Consider the following 17,114-nt stretch of genomic DNA (forward strand, 5'->3'; position numbering starts at 1 on the left):
ATTGGGGGCTTGTCCGGAATCGAGTCTCACTCGGGACCTCTCGCACCCCAGCGAGAGGTGACCTACTCCCCGACCCAACAGCCCTCAGAGTAATGTTGTCCAGTCTCCAAAAACAAATTAAGTTTGCTTGTAAGTAAATTTATATGAAAACAGGGCCAGTTTTTCAAAACCGTCATAAGTCTAAGTAGGGACATCCCTAAGAATTCTATAACACGTTTTAATGGATGTCCAAGAAGTTAGGCTGATGACGGTTTCGAGAAAATACCCCCACTGACATATTCCTTTTTTTAAATTGCCGTTTCCAAATAAAATGCAACGTTAGATATGCAGGTACAACTTAAAACAAAAAATGTAATGCTCTGATTTCTTTATTTTTTTTCCTTTACCCCCCCCCCCCTTCTCCTCCCCCGTAGAGCTTAGTAATGGCAGTAGCCCCTTCAAACACTGAACTCTGCACTCGCCACTGGCGCTGGCCTCCGTTGTTTTACGTTTAAAACTATAGATGGCGCTCTTCAACTTTGTGGGAATGCAGATTGACAAGCCAATGGAAAAAACAAAACACCCTTCCTGGAATTTTGTTATCGAAGTTTGAAATAAATTATGATCAAAGACCGTTTTTTGAACTTACGTCATGAGATACAGTGATCAAGAACTACTTACTCTCGCTTGTACACTACCAGATGTCGAGGGAAGACTATGGTACAGACAGCAACGACGTCGTCGAGAAAGTAAGTTTTATGCTCTGCACTTCTTCAGTCCCACGTATTGATGAATCTTTTTTTTTGTCGCTACGCCTAGATCTAATTCTAGCTACGGACAGAGCTTTTTTGTCCTTTACAGATAAAGATTCTAGGTATACTATAGTACATATTCAGTTAAGACAGATGAATTACATGTAACGTGGAAATAATTTATAAACTTTTAAGGTTGAAAAGAACAAAAATAAAGAAAATCATTGTCTGACTAAGGCGCTAAGTAAGTTTGATTAAAAGTTTGACTTTCACTGTTTCATTGATGTGGAATCATCTAGATCTAGTCTATGATTGAATATCGGAAATTGAGAGAGAGAGAGAGAAAGTATGACGAACTTCAATAAGAAGAAAGCATATGACTATGAACCAAATAGCATAACCCCTGAAATACAAAAATCTAGTAGGCCTATAATCTATACTCTTGTCACGCCAAGTTATACTTCCAGTTATAGTTCCTAGCATACCTTTCGAAAGAGACGAACACAAGGTACAAGGTATGAGGAGGTAAAAGAAGAGGGAAGGAGGTGAGCAAGAAAGAAAGAAGAAAACATAGAGGAAGCTGAAGATAAAAGAGAATGGAGAGGAAGGGGAAGAGGACGAGAAAAAGTAGGAAAAGAGGAGGAAGAAATAAAAGTAAAATGAAGATGCTGCAGAAAAAGAGGATGATGAGGAAAGCATAGGTAGGGGTGAAAAAGAGGAAGAAGAAGAAGTAGAAGGAGGAGAAGGAAAAAACAGAGAAGGAGACTAAACATGAGAAGGATCAGGAGTAGGGGAAGAAGATGAAGAAGAAAACGATCAGTTGTGCAAAGAAAAAAAATCAAACTGATGCCTTAATTTGTTTGGTAGCAGCACTAGATAGACTTTGATTCTCTTGTTTACCATGCCAAAGTAAAAATGTGTTTATGTACTTTTTGTTATTGAGGATTGACCAACATTAATGTAATTTTGGCTTAAATTTTGATTTCCTTATCATGTTTCTTACTGCTTATAGTATATTTTTGTGTTTCTTCTCCTTACTCAGGTTACAGGGAAAGATTGTTCCGACTGAAATCCAACTTCCTCTTCTACTTTAGAATCCATGAAACAAGCAGGACAATTGATGTGAGATTATTGTGCTTTTATTCGTAAGGCTACCTGTTGAAATACCTTTCATAAATTATAGAGTAACATCCAAGAATAGAGCGGTGATAATAAATCCTCTTTTTCTTAGCAATATATGCCTCTGTGTAGTCAATAGCTCTATAAAGCCCCACTGTGCTACTTGCAGCTACTTGGTCCCTCTATAAAGAAGACAATGCCAACCGGTAAGCAGTGCCTGTTGGTCCCCCATGATCCTCTTTTTCTGATGTTAATTGAGAGCTGAGTTGATTACATAACCACCTGTCAGTGACCACGCTAACCCCTCTAATCCCTCCTGGCCAAACTAGTGCAGAGGGGCTTAAAGAGTCTTTTGTTTGAACTACAATGACAATGTCTTTGAACCTATCATGTACATTGATATAAGATACTGAAATAGAAATCCAGATATTTTCACAAATATGAAATTCTCGGCAATTGTAGACAGCCTTTCCTAATGCAAGACAGTATTTTATGCAGATTTTATTGTGTATCTACTCATGTGCGAATGATTCCAAAAGATTTCTCAAAAAGTGCATGCTTTCAGTCAATGTACAAGGATATAAATGAGGCTATTGTGCAGATTAGTTGTAAATGTAATTTACGTCACTTTAACCATAATTGTGAATTATTTTCTTCAGGGGGGGGGGGGGGGGTGGTTGAAAATTAATTTGCAACATGAAACTGATGCAAAAAAGGTAGTACCATCCTTTCCGACTGTTAAAAAGTCATTTAAAGACTAGTTAATAAATTAAATATTGTTTCTATTGATATTTTCAGCCCCTTGGGGCATTGCTATTAGAAAGATGTACAATTAGGCAGGAGCCTATGGACAATGGCCGCTATGTCTTCTCATTAGGTGAGTAATGTTAAAACCTTCTCTAGTTAAAGGGATCCGGTAACTTTGTCTTAGATCCTTTTAAAAGAATCCTTGATTGCTGCAATGAAAATTATAAACCTTAGGCCAGTCAGGAACCCCATGGCATGACTTTTACAAGCCGATTGCCTGTCTGATTATCAAGATTTTTATGATTTAAAATCGAAATCAAATTTTGCGTTTGCCAAACGGTTTTTATAACACTAAAGTCTATTGGGGAAACAAGTACCGGTAGAGGCAGTAGATTATAGATAAGATCATGTTTAATAGAAAAATGCTGAAACTCTAGTGATTAGCCGTTATTCACTTGCTACAAGTGTATTTTTCTTTATAAGTTTGTGTTGCCTATTTGCAGAGTACCAGCAGGAGAGAGATCACAAGCACTACTTTGCTGTTTCATCATTAGAAGAATACAAAAGATGGATAGATGCAATAAAAACATCAAGGTATCTGACTATGTCTTGTACACTAAAGGGAGAGGGGGGGGGGGGGGCATGTTCCCCAGATGGCCCTTGAAGGGGGTGCGAAAAACACAAAAGAGAGAAAGAGAAAGGGGAGAAAAGGAAGAAAAGTCACAATCCTCAAGGGTGTCCCCCAATTACGAAGGGTAAATTGTAATAGAAAAAGAGTTTAGAAGGGCTTAATATGTGAAACTTTTCTGAAGCTTGGTCACTCAATCTGTTTCAGGATCTCATAATTGCTCTACTCCTCATTGTGCCTCTATATTCTTCAGTGTAAAAAAATATTTGGGAATGTTCAACATTAGAAAAAATCTTAGCTTTCTGTTCCAATAGTTTATTCAAGCATGCAACCATCACATCATATTCGACTTGCGACATGCCCGAATATCCTTATATTAGAGTGCCTGAATATTCGGGCAGCAAGGTGCTAGTGAATTTTGACAACAAAATAACATTTTCAAAGAAATCAAAGTTTTTAACTTATTCCTTGTTGGCTCTGCTCACTCACAAAATCTAAAATCACAATAAAGTCAAATATCCTCATATTCAGGCAGCATGTATTTTGATCACAAAGTAATGACTTTACTACAATCAAGGATTGCCTGCTTGTATGTAGGTTAGTCCTAAAAAAAAAGATGTTGTATTGCCCTTTGCGACCGACCCCAAAATATTGAAATCTACATTCGTCTATATTTTGTTTTGTTTTTTTGTTACCGTTTTTATGAAAAAAAATGTATTGAAGCATTCAAACTGAGAAATATCAGCCCAAAGAGGAAGTTTTAAAAATTTAAAAAAAAAATTCTGACCGACCGACCGATCGATGTTTTGGCACCTAAAGGGCAATACAAGTATACAGCATCTTTTTTTCTAGTGTGAGCTTGTGGGGGGGGGGGGGGGGGGGGGGGGTGGGTGATGCAATTTCATCACTTGCCCCAGATGCCGAAATAAATACATGTAAATATGCCACTGTTTGTACATGTATCTCAAGGTGGATCATGATGCATGCCACCAAACTTTTCTTTGTTATCCTCTGCAAAGATAATGTGATTTCTGGCATGTTTGGGTGAACATCTGTTTCCTTGAAACTTTGTAGTATTTGTTTTTGATTCGCGAAAGATAGATTTATTCCAATGAATTGTAACCTTTTTCATGTTGTACATGTCGTATGAAGTAGTGAATAAACAATCGTTCTTATGTCTAATGTCTTTGTTTATACTAGTTATGAGAGGTTGAAATCAACATTCCTAATTCTACAAAGAGAACTGGTTAGAGTTAAGGATGTGGTAAGTTGATCTCCCTTGAGCCTTTTTTGTTTGGTTGTTGTTCAACCATTTAGAAAAATAAATTATTATTAGTAAGTGAAAACTCGCCTGGCTTTACGTTGATGTGAACTTTTTGAAAGTCGCAAAAGTTTCTTGCGCTGAAAATTTGATTTCTTAACAAATCACGTAAATTCAATGTCACAAATTTCTGGTTGTACAGTGCGTTAATGAAATAGTCTGATTACAGGTATGACCTATTTTATAATCGGTGTTTTTTTATGCTATTTAAAACGAACAGCAGAAGCACAAGGATGCCTCACCCAAGCCAGCAAGACGTGCTCCACCTCGACCATCCCACCCTCCAGCTTTCAAACAACAGCCTGCTAAAAAACCCAAGGAAACCACAGGTAACGTACTTACTTCCTGCTAAAATGCGTGAAGTAATGTTGTGGTCTAGTGGATACATAAACCAACATTTGATCACACGGTTCATGGTTCGGGTCCTGCCCTGGCAAGACACCAATCTGCATTTGTCAGTCTCCTTCCAGGAGGATGTTTCACAAAGACTAAGATCGACTTTAAGTTGGACCGAACTATGGCAGGCGGTTCATGCCATTGATTTTTCTCACCATTATGATCTTTAGATTATATTTTTTCCTTCAATAATGAATTATCAACAAATGTAAATTCTGTATATTTGTGACCATGATTTGCACGTCTCTTAAGGGACCAATGCCAGTAAACGGTGAAAGCAAAAATCAGCAAAAAGTGGCATGAATGGCCTGCCATAGTTAAATCTTATTTAAAGTCAATCTTAATTCTTGTGAAACACTCCTCCCCAGGTGTTGTAAATGGGTGCCAGGGCAGCTGGGCTAAAGGAAGGGTTTATAGTACACTGGATGCAGTTAATGTTGCGCAATTCTGTCAGCAATTCAATGTACTATCGGCAGGCATGTAGACGGGTAGAGTTCCATTTTCGTAAACTTCAAAAAAGACCTGCACATATTCAAGGTACTGTAACTAATACACAATCAATGTCGTATATAATTATAGTTGATGTATATCTATGTCAGTACTCTGCCTGTAAGCAATTGTTTCTCGATTGACATCATTATCAGTATTCAGGCCAAATGAAAGATATGACACTGAAAATGAACAATATAATTATGTCAAAATAGTGGCTTTGAATAATGATCCTTTACTGATCTCCATTGTTGGTCAAACAGTTTTGAGCGTCAGGTTACGCCTGGCTGGAATGCTCCCCAGGGAGTGGAGATTGTGCACACATTGTGTGCGGACAAGTGTTGAATTCAATGACCAGGGTAATAATATATCTGTTAAGCGCTTAGAGACATCATACATGTATTATGCGCTATATAAAAGCGGAGTTATTATTATTATTCCAGTGTATTCTGTGGTGTACTAGAAACCATGTGCATGTACAAAACTTGTTACTACTAACCGAGTCGTGGGGGATGGTGGACGTGTATGCATCATTCAAACATGGCTCTCTTCAACATGCCCCTTAATTTCATAATATATATTTAGGTAATTAATGATCTGTCATTCGCATTGTTCTCATTTTCATCATGTCTGTTTAATGTACAAATATATCAGATTGATTTTTTTTTCATACATGTATGTATCAGGTATGCTTATATTGAAACAGAAAACAATTGAAATCAAGGTCAAATGAAATAAATTCATGGAAGTCGGTTGTAGTCACGTAGTAGACCAAAATATCAGTAAGCCCGCCTTTTCTTGTTTGTTTTTTTGGTGCTGGTCAGGGTCTCAAAGCATAGAGACCATTTTCCATGTTTCATAAAAGTTAGGATATTCAAAATTAAATTCATTTCTGAGATATTTCCTTGTCTCCATGTGTACCCTTGTTTAGTATCGTGTACCCTTTTGAAAGCATAAAATGTATATAAATTAACTGAAACGTATTTATTAAATGCTAGTGTCTATAAAGAATCATTTTTTTATCTCGTTCTAATTCTAATTCTTTCCCTATCTCTCCAGAATCACCACAAGTGAAAACAGAGGCGGACGTAGGGGGAGTCTTAGTGGATATTACCTGACACTAGGAGACGTTGATTGGAAGAGTGAATTTAACAAAAATCATGAATTATTATAGCGCCTTGTCAAAAAAATATTTTTATGAATGCGGCATAGTATATAGGAAGGGTTATTGAATACATCTTATACTGTATGTCTTTTGCAACTCTGCTATGTTAGGAAATGCATGCTTTGAATGTCTGAATTATTTTAATAGTTTGTATTTAATATGAGATTCAGAAAAATAGTGGAACATTGCAGAAGCTTTTCACAACTCAAAATGTCTTTCACTGTCCTGGCCGCGTCTTATTCTTATGTACCACAGCGAGCCCAGATTGAGCCCGCGAGGGAAACCTGCACATGCGCACTCGTGAAAGAAACCAGCGCATGTGCACATGGAATCCGGTAGGGTGGTTAATAGGATGATAGTAATTATACAAATCAACCTTTCATCAACTCATCGTCAGCTCCATCGGTAAGAACGGCGTGTTACTAATACCACTTTGGAGTTGACTTGAGGGTTCGAGTCTCAGTTTCTATTCAGTTTTTTTTTGCCTTTATAATTAGTAATGCAAAGCAATGAATAATCAAAGTCTAATTGTTTGTGACCTCTTTGCAATTTTACGTAGCTCGTTATGTATGAAAATGAGTTCATACTGGAATCGGGGCTCGCTTTGGTACGAAAAAATAAGACGCGTCCTGGCCATGTTACAACTGTATAGACCAGTTTGAAGAAAGTACATGTACAATTTACCCCAAATACCCACAGATCTATTACTCACAGAGAAACCCCCACTTTGTGCATATCTTTTGTTAGCCCCCTTGAAAAGAATACTTCCACCGATGCATCACAGAAAGCACGATCAGTGCATATACATGATTGCCTTTGCTAAAGTGAATCACTCTTTTTTTAAAGCTTGCCGTTTTTGATATGCTGGCTTCATTTATTGTTCAAAAACTTGGCTTTAATAATACTTAGCAGAATAACAAATTATATATACCCTAAATGTATTGATATTCAGGCCACATGTATAAAACTATAGAGTGTGTCAAATTCATTTGAGCTACTTGTTCATTCTATTTAATATCCTACATAAGATAAATGCTCATGGATGACCTTAGCATCTCTGATGTATGATTATTTTAAAGGCATATTATACAGAAGTTTGAGGCTATATTTTGTTTCATGACATACATGCACAGACTCGAGTATCCAAATACATGTATTTTAATTTCTATGTGATTTTTGTATGAGTTCTTAAAGTATGATAAGATATATACGATACAAATGCAGTGTGATAAACATATACAGGTATTTGTACATTAAAAACTTAACTGGAATTATATGCATGCATACAGGTAGGCTATTCATAATGCTTCCAGAATTATAAAATTGTAGCAATTTGTATAGTGATTTAATATTATATATTTTTTTAACACTGAGATCTGAGTTCTGATGATACATATGCTGATTATACATACAAGGAGTATGCCAAAAGGCATGTGATTGGAAAAAATCCATTGAATTTTCTGAGGGAGCAACATGTGTTTGAGAGCCAATCATATAACAAGGTAATCTAACCTCGGTTGGTTGAAATGGATGAAAAGAGAAAATCAGAGAAATAGAGTATGTCGAGGGTTTGAATGAAATTTGTCAAACCACAAGTTCTGAATTTGTCAAACCACAAGTTCTGAATTTGTATCTGAAGTTGTTATCAATATACATATGGGACTCCCAAATCGCTGTAATAGTCATTCAACTGTGATACTACTCACATACCTGGTGATACTATGGAGGACAACTCTACCTTTTGTTACACATCAAATACATGTATCTCAAATGTCTGGTTTGTTCCCGTGTCTTTTACCTGTGAACAGGGAGCAAAATATGTGCTTTGGATGTTGTCATAAATCCCCCCCCCCCCAAAAAAAAATAAAAACAAGTTTGTAAAATATTTGGTAAATGATGCTTAGTTATTTGGTGTATTGGGACGAATGGCAGAGATGTCCAACACTACATTACAGTTACATAACTGGCCAATTTAAAATGACCATATAATTATATATATAGTGATTACAACCTACATGTACAATTACATGTACCTTCTTTGTATTGTTTGCCCAATTTTGTTCAAAATTTCATCAATGCACTTCTTTGTTTATTCTGCTTCCCATCATAGCAACTTGATAGTATAGTTGGATCTATCTTTGAAGATAAAGTTGAGTTCTGGTCATGCGATTGCATTGTCGAATCGTCTAATTGAATGCCATGAATTCATCTTAACTAAAAAAAAAATTGCTTGGATTTTCAATTAGTGACATATGTACCCAATGATGAAAAAACACTTCCTAAATGTTTGTTCATCGTAATTTGATAGCATTGATAAAATGAATTCACAGTAGTTAGTTTAGGACCACTAGCAAAATTTGTTAACAATTTATGCTCTTGAAAGTTCCTGCTTTTTTAGATTATAAAACGAACATCATCTTGAAAATACATGCACTTCTGTCATTCATTACATTTAATTAGTGTCTGGTTCTTGACATTTGCAATACTGAAATTCATCATGTGCCTTTGTTGTGCAAAGTTTATTTTATCATGTAGCAAATATATTTTAACTAGTATATAACTAAATATACAGGGTGTATTTGTGTGAATTTTGTGTTTGATAACGCAATGGAGAGGAGAAATAATAGGAGAGGAAGACAGGTGGAAAAGGTGAAGAATAGAGAAGAGAAAAAGATGAGAAGCTAAAGAGAAGGAGATGGAGAAAGGAGGAAAACAAGAAGAAGAGGAAATGAGATGGAAAGTAAAATGTGCAAAGGAAACTAAAATGAAGATGAGAAAGAAAAAAAAGTGAAGAGGTGAAGAGAGATTGAATGAAGATATTAAAAGGAGAAAGAAGAAACGGAAAGATACATGTACCTGGTACATGCATATGGAAAAGATAAAGAAAGGAAGAGATTTGAGAGGTAAAGACCTACTATAAGAGAACAATGATTATGGAGAGAGAAAGGAAAATGGTGGAAAGGGTTGAAGTCTCTGCAATATCACGATCGTATGAAATTCCTCTCGGGGTTTCTCCTCTCTTTTCACTACAGGTAAGCTCACCCTCCATATGACATGCACAACTCTCCCTCTCTCTTTCCATTTGTCATCTCATTCTTGCCAACCTCTCTATTTTTCTTCTTCCAGTTGCTGACCTGCTTAATTTCATCAGAAAATATCAGAATTCTCAAGTAATGGATGAAGATCAGTATTTCTCAAATAAAGTGGAACCTCATCGTTAAGAACATGTTCTTACAAACTTGTCATTGCACATTAATTTTGACGGTCCCAATTTTTTTATCTCTAGTATAATAAAGTAATATCCTCGCTTACAGAATTTATTAAAACAAACTTTCACTGTAAAGCAGAATGCCATTAGTACTGAATTTGTACAGATCAATAATTTTCAAGATTATCAATGTTCAGCACTGCTTAGCAGCTCTCCAATTTGACTCTGTCTCTCTTCTTTTTCTAAACTTCTCAACAATTGCGCACGCATCTTCTCCTCCTTAGTCTCACTTTCCCATTTCCCCTTTTAAAATTGTTCATATCAATTTAGAAGATAGAAGATCTCAAACCATGTAAGTTCAAACTGGAACACATATCTCATTCAAGACATCAAGTTTGGAAATTTCTCTTTTGGAAACTTTCGCTACAAATTTACTTCAAGCCATGAAAGAATATTCAAGTAAAATAAGCCATTCTGATCCAAAGCAACAAAATTTATTCAAACATCACTTCAGCTGGAACATTCAAATCTCATAGCAGTACATCATATTTCAGCACAAGAGTTAATTTAGCTGTTGGTAGTGAATCCCTCATACTCATCAAGTAGTGATGTAAGATGGTACAAGACACATGATCCTTGGTCTTAATGAAGTGTTGGAAACTGCAAGGGAAGACAAAAGAAATGATAAAATAAGAAGTTGTAAGAACAAACATACCAGGGGGGTGTTTCACAATGTTTTCCCAATTATGGAAAGCCATTAGCATCTATGAAAATATTTTGTAAAAGTAATTTTAAACGCATAAAATAATGATTCAAATCATTCATATTTTCCATGATTAAGGAGATTTATAAAAAGTCTAGAATACTTGAATTTTTGCTTTTGAATTTATTTTATTTTAGGGCTACAAATGGCTCTCCATAATTTTTTGAGTCCAACTTAGGATCTTTGTGAAAGTTTCAAGAAATTGCCAAAGGCTAATACAAATCATGTTGAGATTATGTAACATGTCATTGCTAGTACTGAAATTTGCCTGTGGAAAGAACAATCCCAAGAAGAGAAAAAATTCTCCCAAGTACAAGTAAAAAATATGTCAATGAGAGGTTGTAACAAGCAAAAATGCTTAGGTCCTCCAACATTTTCCCTTTTAGGCTGGTTCGCTATTTAGCCAACATGTTAACAAATATAAATACAATAAAATAATCAATAACCGCAAAAAAGTGACTCGATAACAATGTTGAATTTTGATGAAAAATGCTGCATAATTTTTGTATGAAATTTTACTCATTATATTCCTTCTACTGTACTAACCCTCTAACATGCAAAAGATCCTGATTTTTGTTTTCATACCACAAAGATATTTATGGTTTTCTTTGAAGGCGTCACTGTGCAACACCCTCTAACAGTAAATGTTGAATTTTCCCCAACCGTTTTCCCATGAACATAAGACATACAACAGGCTTTTAAAAATCTTTCAACACTTAAATATGTGTGGAATGGTATACCGGTAGATATATAGAGTCAATTCATTGTGTGTGAATATTTACATTCACCTAAAATGTAATTAAATTGTAATAATATAGTTGGGAGAATTAAGAAATTGATAAGATCAGTTTTTCCCAATTTTTATCATCAATAATGGTCTCTTTCCATTCAAACTTTCAGATTATCTTCACTACCTAAGCACCATTTTCTCTCATCTGAACAATGTTACCAAGTCCCTCTAACAGCTCTTAATAACTTACCTTTTGCATGGTCTCTGGCTCAGCCCGTCTGTTCACCTCAGCCTTCTGGCTTCTCTCTCACTCTCCAACAGTGTGAGGATGTCTCCCTCGCGGACTGGCCCCTTGACATTTCGGATAATGGATCGGTTGGAGTCGTCCAAGAACTCTACTCGGACCTGTGTACACTGTCCCTGGGACCCGGTGCGGCCCAGCACTTTGGTGACCTATGATAGGGGGAATATATATATGTTTTCATTGACGTCCTCACCAATGTGACTACAAAAAACATGTTATTTCCAAATAGTTACTACAAATAGGGTCTCTGAACGATTTTTCAATTTTTCCCTTTTGGTTTGTTTTTCATTTTTGTTGAATAATCGGAACAAAGCGACAATTCAGAAGAACACATTTCAAATCTCAAGACTCACTAATGTTACTAGCAAAAGAAACAGCACCCCCCCCCCCCAAAAAAAAAAATAAAGGCAATATTGATTCAAATTTTGTCCAGAATTGACAAAAAAGTGGTAGATCTACACCCTAACTTACAGTTGGACAATGTTCTAATTTTGCTCAACCCCAAAGGCAGTTTACAGCAACATGCGTACACTTTGCCTATCCTCGTCGCGATGCAGCGCACATATCCGTTGAGTAAAACTGTAAGCTCTGCATGTACCACTTTTAAGTCCACTATGGACAAAAATTGGATGAATGTTCCCCAGATTTTTTTGGGCTGTTAATCTTTTGATAGAAACATCGATGAGTCTTGAAATTTGAAATAAGTTGATTTTATCGCAAACATATATGATATATAAATAATATATGAAGACCTAACTTTACTATCAGTACAGGGAACTGGTCCGGAAATGAGGATCGTCTGCATTTTAAGGTTAGGGTAAAATGACCGTTTTGCAGCGCGGCCGAGTTGTTCTCAAGTCCAAGTTAGCCCGGATCCATCCTCATTAACGCAGACAAAATGCTTCCTTAAAAATAAGGATTGTTTGCATTTTATCAGACGTTTTTTTCTTTGGCGCTCTACAGGTTTTGGGCTACGCGTAATAAAATACCCCCAGTTCACCGTCTACTTTTATGCCTATGGGTTGTCCGTCTTCCCGAGGATTTAGCGCTCATAACATGAACAGTAGGGGCGCTGGTCCGAGAATGAGGATCGTCCTCATAAACAAGGATATCCTCATAAACGCTGACAAAATGCGTCCTCAAAAATAAGGGTCGTCTGCATTTTCGAGGACATTTGATTTTCATCAACGCTCTGGGGGTTTTTATGTTACAGAACCGCTCGCTGGCGATGCCAAAAATGGATTCCCCAGGGAAAAATAAATTAGAGTAAAGGAGGGGGTAATCGACCAGCTCCAGTTTTCGGCCGATTGGTTGGATGCAAGGTAAAATCCCTTTAAAATAATAGCATAACACATATCCCACACATACCATGCCAGTGTCACTGAAGAACCACATTTGCAATGAAAAATATATCCTAAAATATCACATTTTAGCGATGTAATTGGCGGTCCCGCTACCCGAATCTGAAAAATCGAGTATCTTACGCGTGTCTGTAAGAAATATGGGTACCATAAAATGAGCTTTATTTCAAGTATTTTTCAGATTTAGAGCCCGATTTTGTGCTAGTCGCAAGCTCAAAAGTATCTCATCGCGTGTATTAAAACGATGCAGCCGCACACCGCAACGCACCCACGATATCTCTGTCTAATTCAGATTCCAATTTCCGATCACCGCAGTACTAGTTTTCGCCTGGCGAGCTCCGGGGAGCTCCAGCGTGCCGTGGGATATCTGCTCCGCCCGCTAGTGCTATAGATCAGCGCGGAAACGCACGGTGCGTGCGCGCGCTTCCTATTGACTTTGTACATGCGGTCGAAAACTGGTACGCTATGCCGAAAACTGACTCCGAAACAGTGAAAATTGAAATAAATATTGTCATGGCAATTCGTGATTTTTTTCTGGGATTCTTGTTTAAGTTGTTTTGTTTAAATAATAATAATATTTGCTTCATGATTTGAAAAAAAATGATAATAAATAGGAAGTAAAGGGTCCCAAAAATAGGATTTTGTCTTAAAGCTTATCTGCCGTAGTTTATAGGAGGGATTAGACTGCCCTGCAAGGTCACTGGACAGGTAGTTATCTCATCAACTCAGCTCTCAGTTAACATAAGAAAAAGAGGATCATGGGGGACCAATGGTCACCGATTAGACCTAGATCTAGACTCTAGTCATTGTTTGTTATATAGAGGGCTTAAGTAGCTACAAGTAGTGCAGTGGGCCTTTAAGTGGCCGAAAACCGGCTCCTTTACTCTATGTGTAGACTCTAGGTCTCTGTACAAAGTCAATGTAAATTGCATCAAGAAAATCATTGCAGAATCCGTTTTTTGCATCGCCAATGCTCAATCCAAAATATGAGACGACGGTCCTTATTTTTTAGGACGCATCGGTCCGTGTTTACGAAGACGATCCTTATTCTCGGACCAGCGCCCCTACTGATGAAAGACTGTACAAAGTCAATGAGAAATGCATCGAGAAAATCATTGCACAATCGTTTTTTGAATCGCCGTGCGGATGAGGCGGATCAGAAATCAGAAACATTTGCAAAAATGTGGACAATCCTTTTTTGCGGATGCGTCTCTCCGCGTTTATGAAGTAATGAAGACAACCCTGGTTTGTGCGGTCGATCCTTATTCTCGTACCAGCGCCCAGCCCGGGCAGATTCCGTGGCATCGGCATGAATGATCAACGGCCGTACTGTCCTACCCTACACCGTACCGCACTGCACTGGGTGCATTTGCAATTCCATGCACACGCGTGCAGCCATCAGCCATCGGCTCGCCGAACTCATTTACTTGTTGTTAATTTTCAATTATATTCATTGAACTAGGGTTTCTAAACTGGGCGTAAATTAACTTCAATATCTAAAGGTACATTGGATTATAGATTTTTAGAAAAAATTTATAGGAAAAGATAAATTAACCTTTGCAAGTTTGACTGGCTTATCCATGTCGTTAGTGGGAAACTCGTGTCCGCTGAAAAGGACAAGACATGGAATAGACTTAACTCGTCCCTCGAACGACGTCCACATGCAACTCGACCCTAATAATCAGCTAAAAATAGGCTTATTATGTTCATGTACGTACAGTACAATGTATATCTATATGCTTGATGATTGATAAAATGATGACAAAAGTTGGGGGTGGGCTCAGGGGTTTGAGCCCTCCCCACTTTTCGACACTCTGGAATGGGTTTTTTTTAAAGAAGAAGAAAGAACGCATTTCAATGCAAGAATTATAGGAAAAAATCTTCTGTGTGCCCATGAGCCACAATGTATGGTATACAGAAGATGTTTGTATGTTGGGGACCGGGGTAAAATTGAAAAATGATTGCATTTCTTTTTTTTTTTTTCGTTTGTGGGAACTGCCCCCTATCCTAGCCCCCGCTGCGTACATATGGTTCAGTGGCCAAGCAATGACCTCGTATATACTGTGAGGCCCCAGGATCAAAACCGTCACGTACGGTCGATGTGCTATGTTAGTGCCCTTTTGTGGGGCATAATCCTCACTTTTATGACTTAAGGGCGTAGTTCCCCTAGTTGATAAGCATAATTGCATACACATGCTTTAGCAGTCACGCGAAACAAACACTGGCGAATTATTATTCAATAAAATATGAGAATGTCTATAAGATTGGGGTAAAAAAAAATAATATTCCAACTATATAAGCGACAGTGTATTCCCGGGCCCTATTCCCGTTTGGAAAGTATATACCAGAACTGCAGAACTTTGCATATTACCTCTAAAAGTGGTCTTGGAGGAGGCCGATATTATAGGTTATATATGCTTTAGCAGTAACGTTAGCTGACTTAAAGAAGGCTTATAGGCGTAAAAGGATTTAATGCAAGGATAATTGATGAAATGTGAAAATGTCAGACATGATTGGCATTCCATTATTATGCGTTTGTTGGATTTACATTATTGGTGTATTACGTTAAATACAAAATGATTATGACGATTTCATTTCTACATATCTTTTTATATTAAAAAAAAAACACATTTTGTTTTAGACAAAAAAAGAATAGTTTTCAGAATACAAATTGCTAAATAGTCCTTTAGTCTTTTTATACTTGTTCGTTCATGTTTTATGTTCAGTATGATTCATTTTTGTGTGATGATTTTTGCCTTTGAATTTACTATGGATGTCAGAACTATAATGTTTTTTTTGTATTATGTGAATGCCTTTGATATGTCCGTCTTTGATACTATTCTCATTTCTCCTTTGGTTTTCACTGACTACTTTTGAACATTAACTTAATCTGTTCACATTGATGTATATTTCATATATATGCCTATTGTATTGCCATTTGTATAAGTTTATTTGCATTGTTTTATTATTTTGAAATATGCAATTGTTTATCCTAGTATTTCGTTTGTTATAGAGACTTCGGTGGTATAAGCGCTTTATAGGCACCGTTTTTATTCAGTCTACAGGAAGCTATGTTTTATTTTGTTGGATCATTAATCTTTATCATAATGTTCTTGAATATCGGCTTCGAAACTTTCGTGGTATCTTTATTTGGCTTCAATTACCTTTTTTAATTTAGGAAACTAATGTAGAATTTCCAATGTAATTCCACAGTTTTATATCTTTTAATTTTTTTTTTATAGGGCCTATATATTGCCCTACAAAACAAATCTGCCACAAACTTTATATAAGTGAGAGGATTAAGAGATGATTTGACAGAAGTCGCTTGCATTAGATTATAATTTATCTTTCACCTATAAAAGCCCCCCCCCCCCAAAAAAAAAAAAAACAAACAACATGTTTAGCATCCTGCTTTTTTGAAAAATAGGAAGGAGGAGGCCCTTTTTTTTCTTCTTCAAAATGGCCGCTCGGTACATTTTCCCTGACAGTCGGGCTATTTTTCAAGATGGCCGCCTGATTTTTGTTTTTTAATATCAGAAATAGTTCCATTTTTAGCAGTGTTTTTCATGTGTTTTTTTCTTGAAAAGAAAAAGAAAAAAAAGGAGGCGTCCCCCAAAGGAAGCGGGCGGGGACTCTAAACATGTATATATTTGTTAATGGCCTTAGCAATTAAGTGTATCATTTAATGTTTAGATATTGCTTCAGGTAATAGTTAATAAAGATAAAGTGACCTGCCAGTTTTATTATCTAAAATATGCCCGTAATATATCAAATTTAAAATTATAAATTATATAAAGTGAATGAACTAATTTTTTTTTGCCCTCGCAAATGTGAAAATCGCGCCAACCGATATTGCGCTCAGTGGGGGGGGGGGGGGGGGGGGGGGGGGGGGGGGGGGGGGAGGAGTATTAATTTTGTTTTGTCCCTTGACAAAATTGAGGGGGGTTAACCTCCAAAATACCCCCCCCCCCCCCCTGCGTACCCGTCTGTACATATTTAAATAATATATTTTTAAAAAGCGGCACTATAACGCACGGGGAAGGGGGCAGTGCACCGCAGTCTTTCTAGAAACTGAACTATAGGAGGAAAATGATTATGTGCGGCAAGGCAAGGCCTATGGGTCATTTAAAGCTCAAGTCCACTCCAAAAATA

At 36.9% G+C, this 17,114-nt stretch overlaps 1 protein-coding gene and 1 long non-coding RNA gene across 3 annotated transcripts; one reads left to right on the forward strand and one right to left on the reverse strand.

Annotated features, from left to right (window-relative positions):
• The first annotated feature begins 508 nt into the window (after nt 1–508).
• On the forward strand, nt 509–9,161 carry LOC579926 (pleckstrin homology domain-containing family J member 1). 2 transcript variants are annotated; one of them, XM_780015.5, is made up of 7 exons: nt 509–728; nt 1,774–1,853; nt 2,649–2,727; nt 3,101–3,191; nt 4,426–4,489; nt 4,767–4,875; nt 6,491–9,161. In XM_780015.5, the coding sequence occupies exons 1-7, from the start codon at nt 632–634 to the stop codon at nt 6,547–6,549; spliced, it is 579 nt and encodes a 192-aa protein (XP_785108.1). In that variant the 5' UTR covers nt 509–631; the 3' UTR covers nt 6,550–9,161. The 2 variants fall into 2 exon arrangements, with proteins under 2 accessions (XP_785108.1, XP_030852091.1); XM_030996231.1 differs by lacking the exon at nt 1,774–1,853 and having other exon boundaries at nt 515–728.
• A 1,115-nt stretch (nt 9,162–10,276) lies between these two features.
• LOC764436 lies at nt 10,277–14,631 on the reverse strand. The gene is made up of 3 exons (XR_972829.2): nt 14,518–14,631; nt 11,548–11,750; nt 10,277–10,464 (listed from the first exon to the last, which is right to left on the reverse strand). It is a non-coding gene; the product is annotated as an uncharacterized LOC764436 (long non-coding RNA).
• Nucleotides 14,632–17,114: the final 2,483 nt, after the last annotated feature.

Source organism: Strongylocentrotus purpuratus, unplaced genomic scaffold, assembly GCF_000002235.5.
Source record: "Strongylocentrotus purpuratus isolate Spur 01 unplaced genomic scaffold, Spur_5.0 spur5_scaffold_3, whole genome shotgun sequence".
Lineage (NCBI taxonomy): Eukaryota > Metazoa > Echinodermata > Echinoidea > Camarodonta > Strongylocentrotidae > Strongylocentrotus > Strongylocentrotus purpuratus.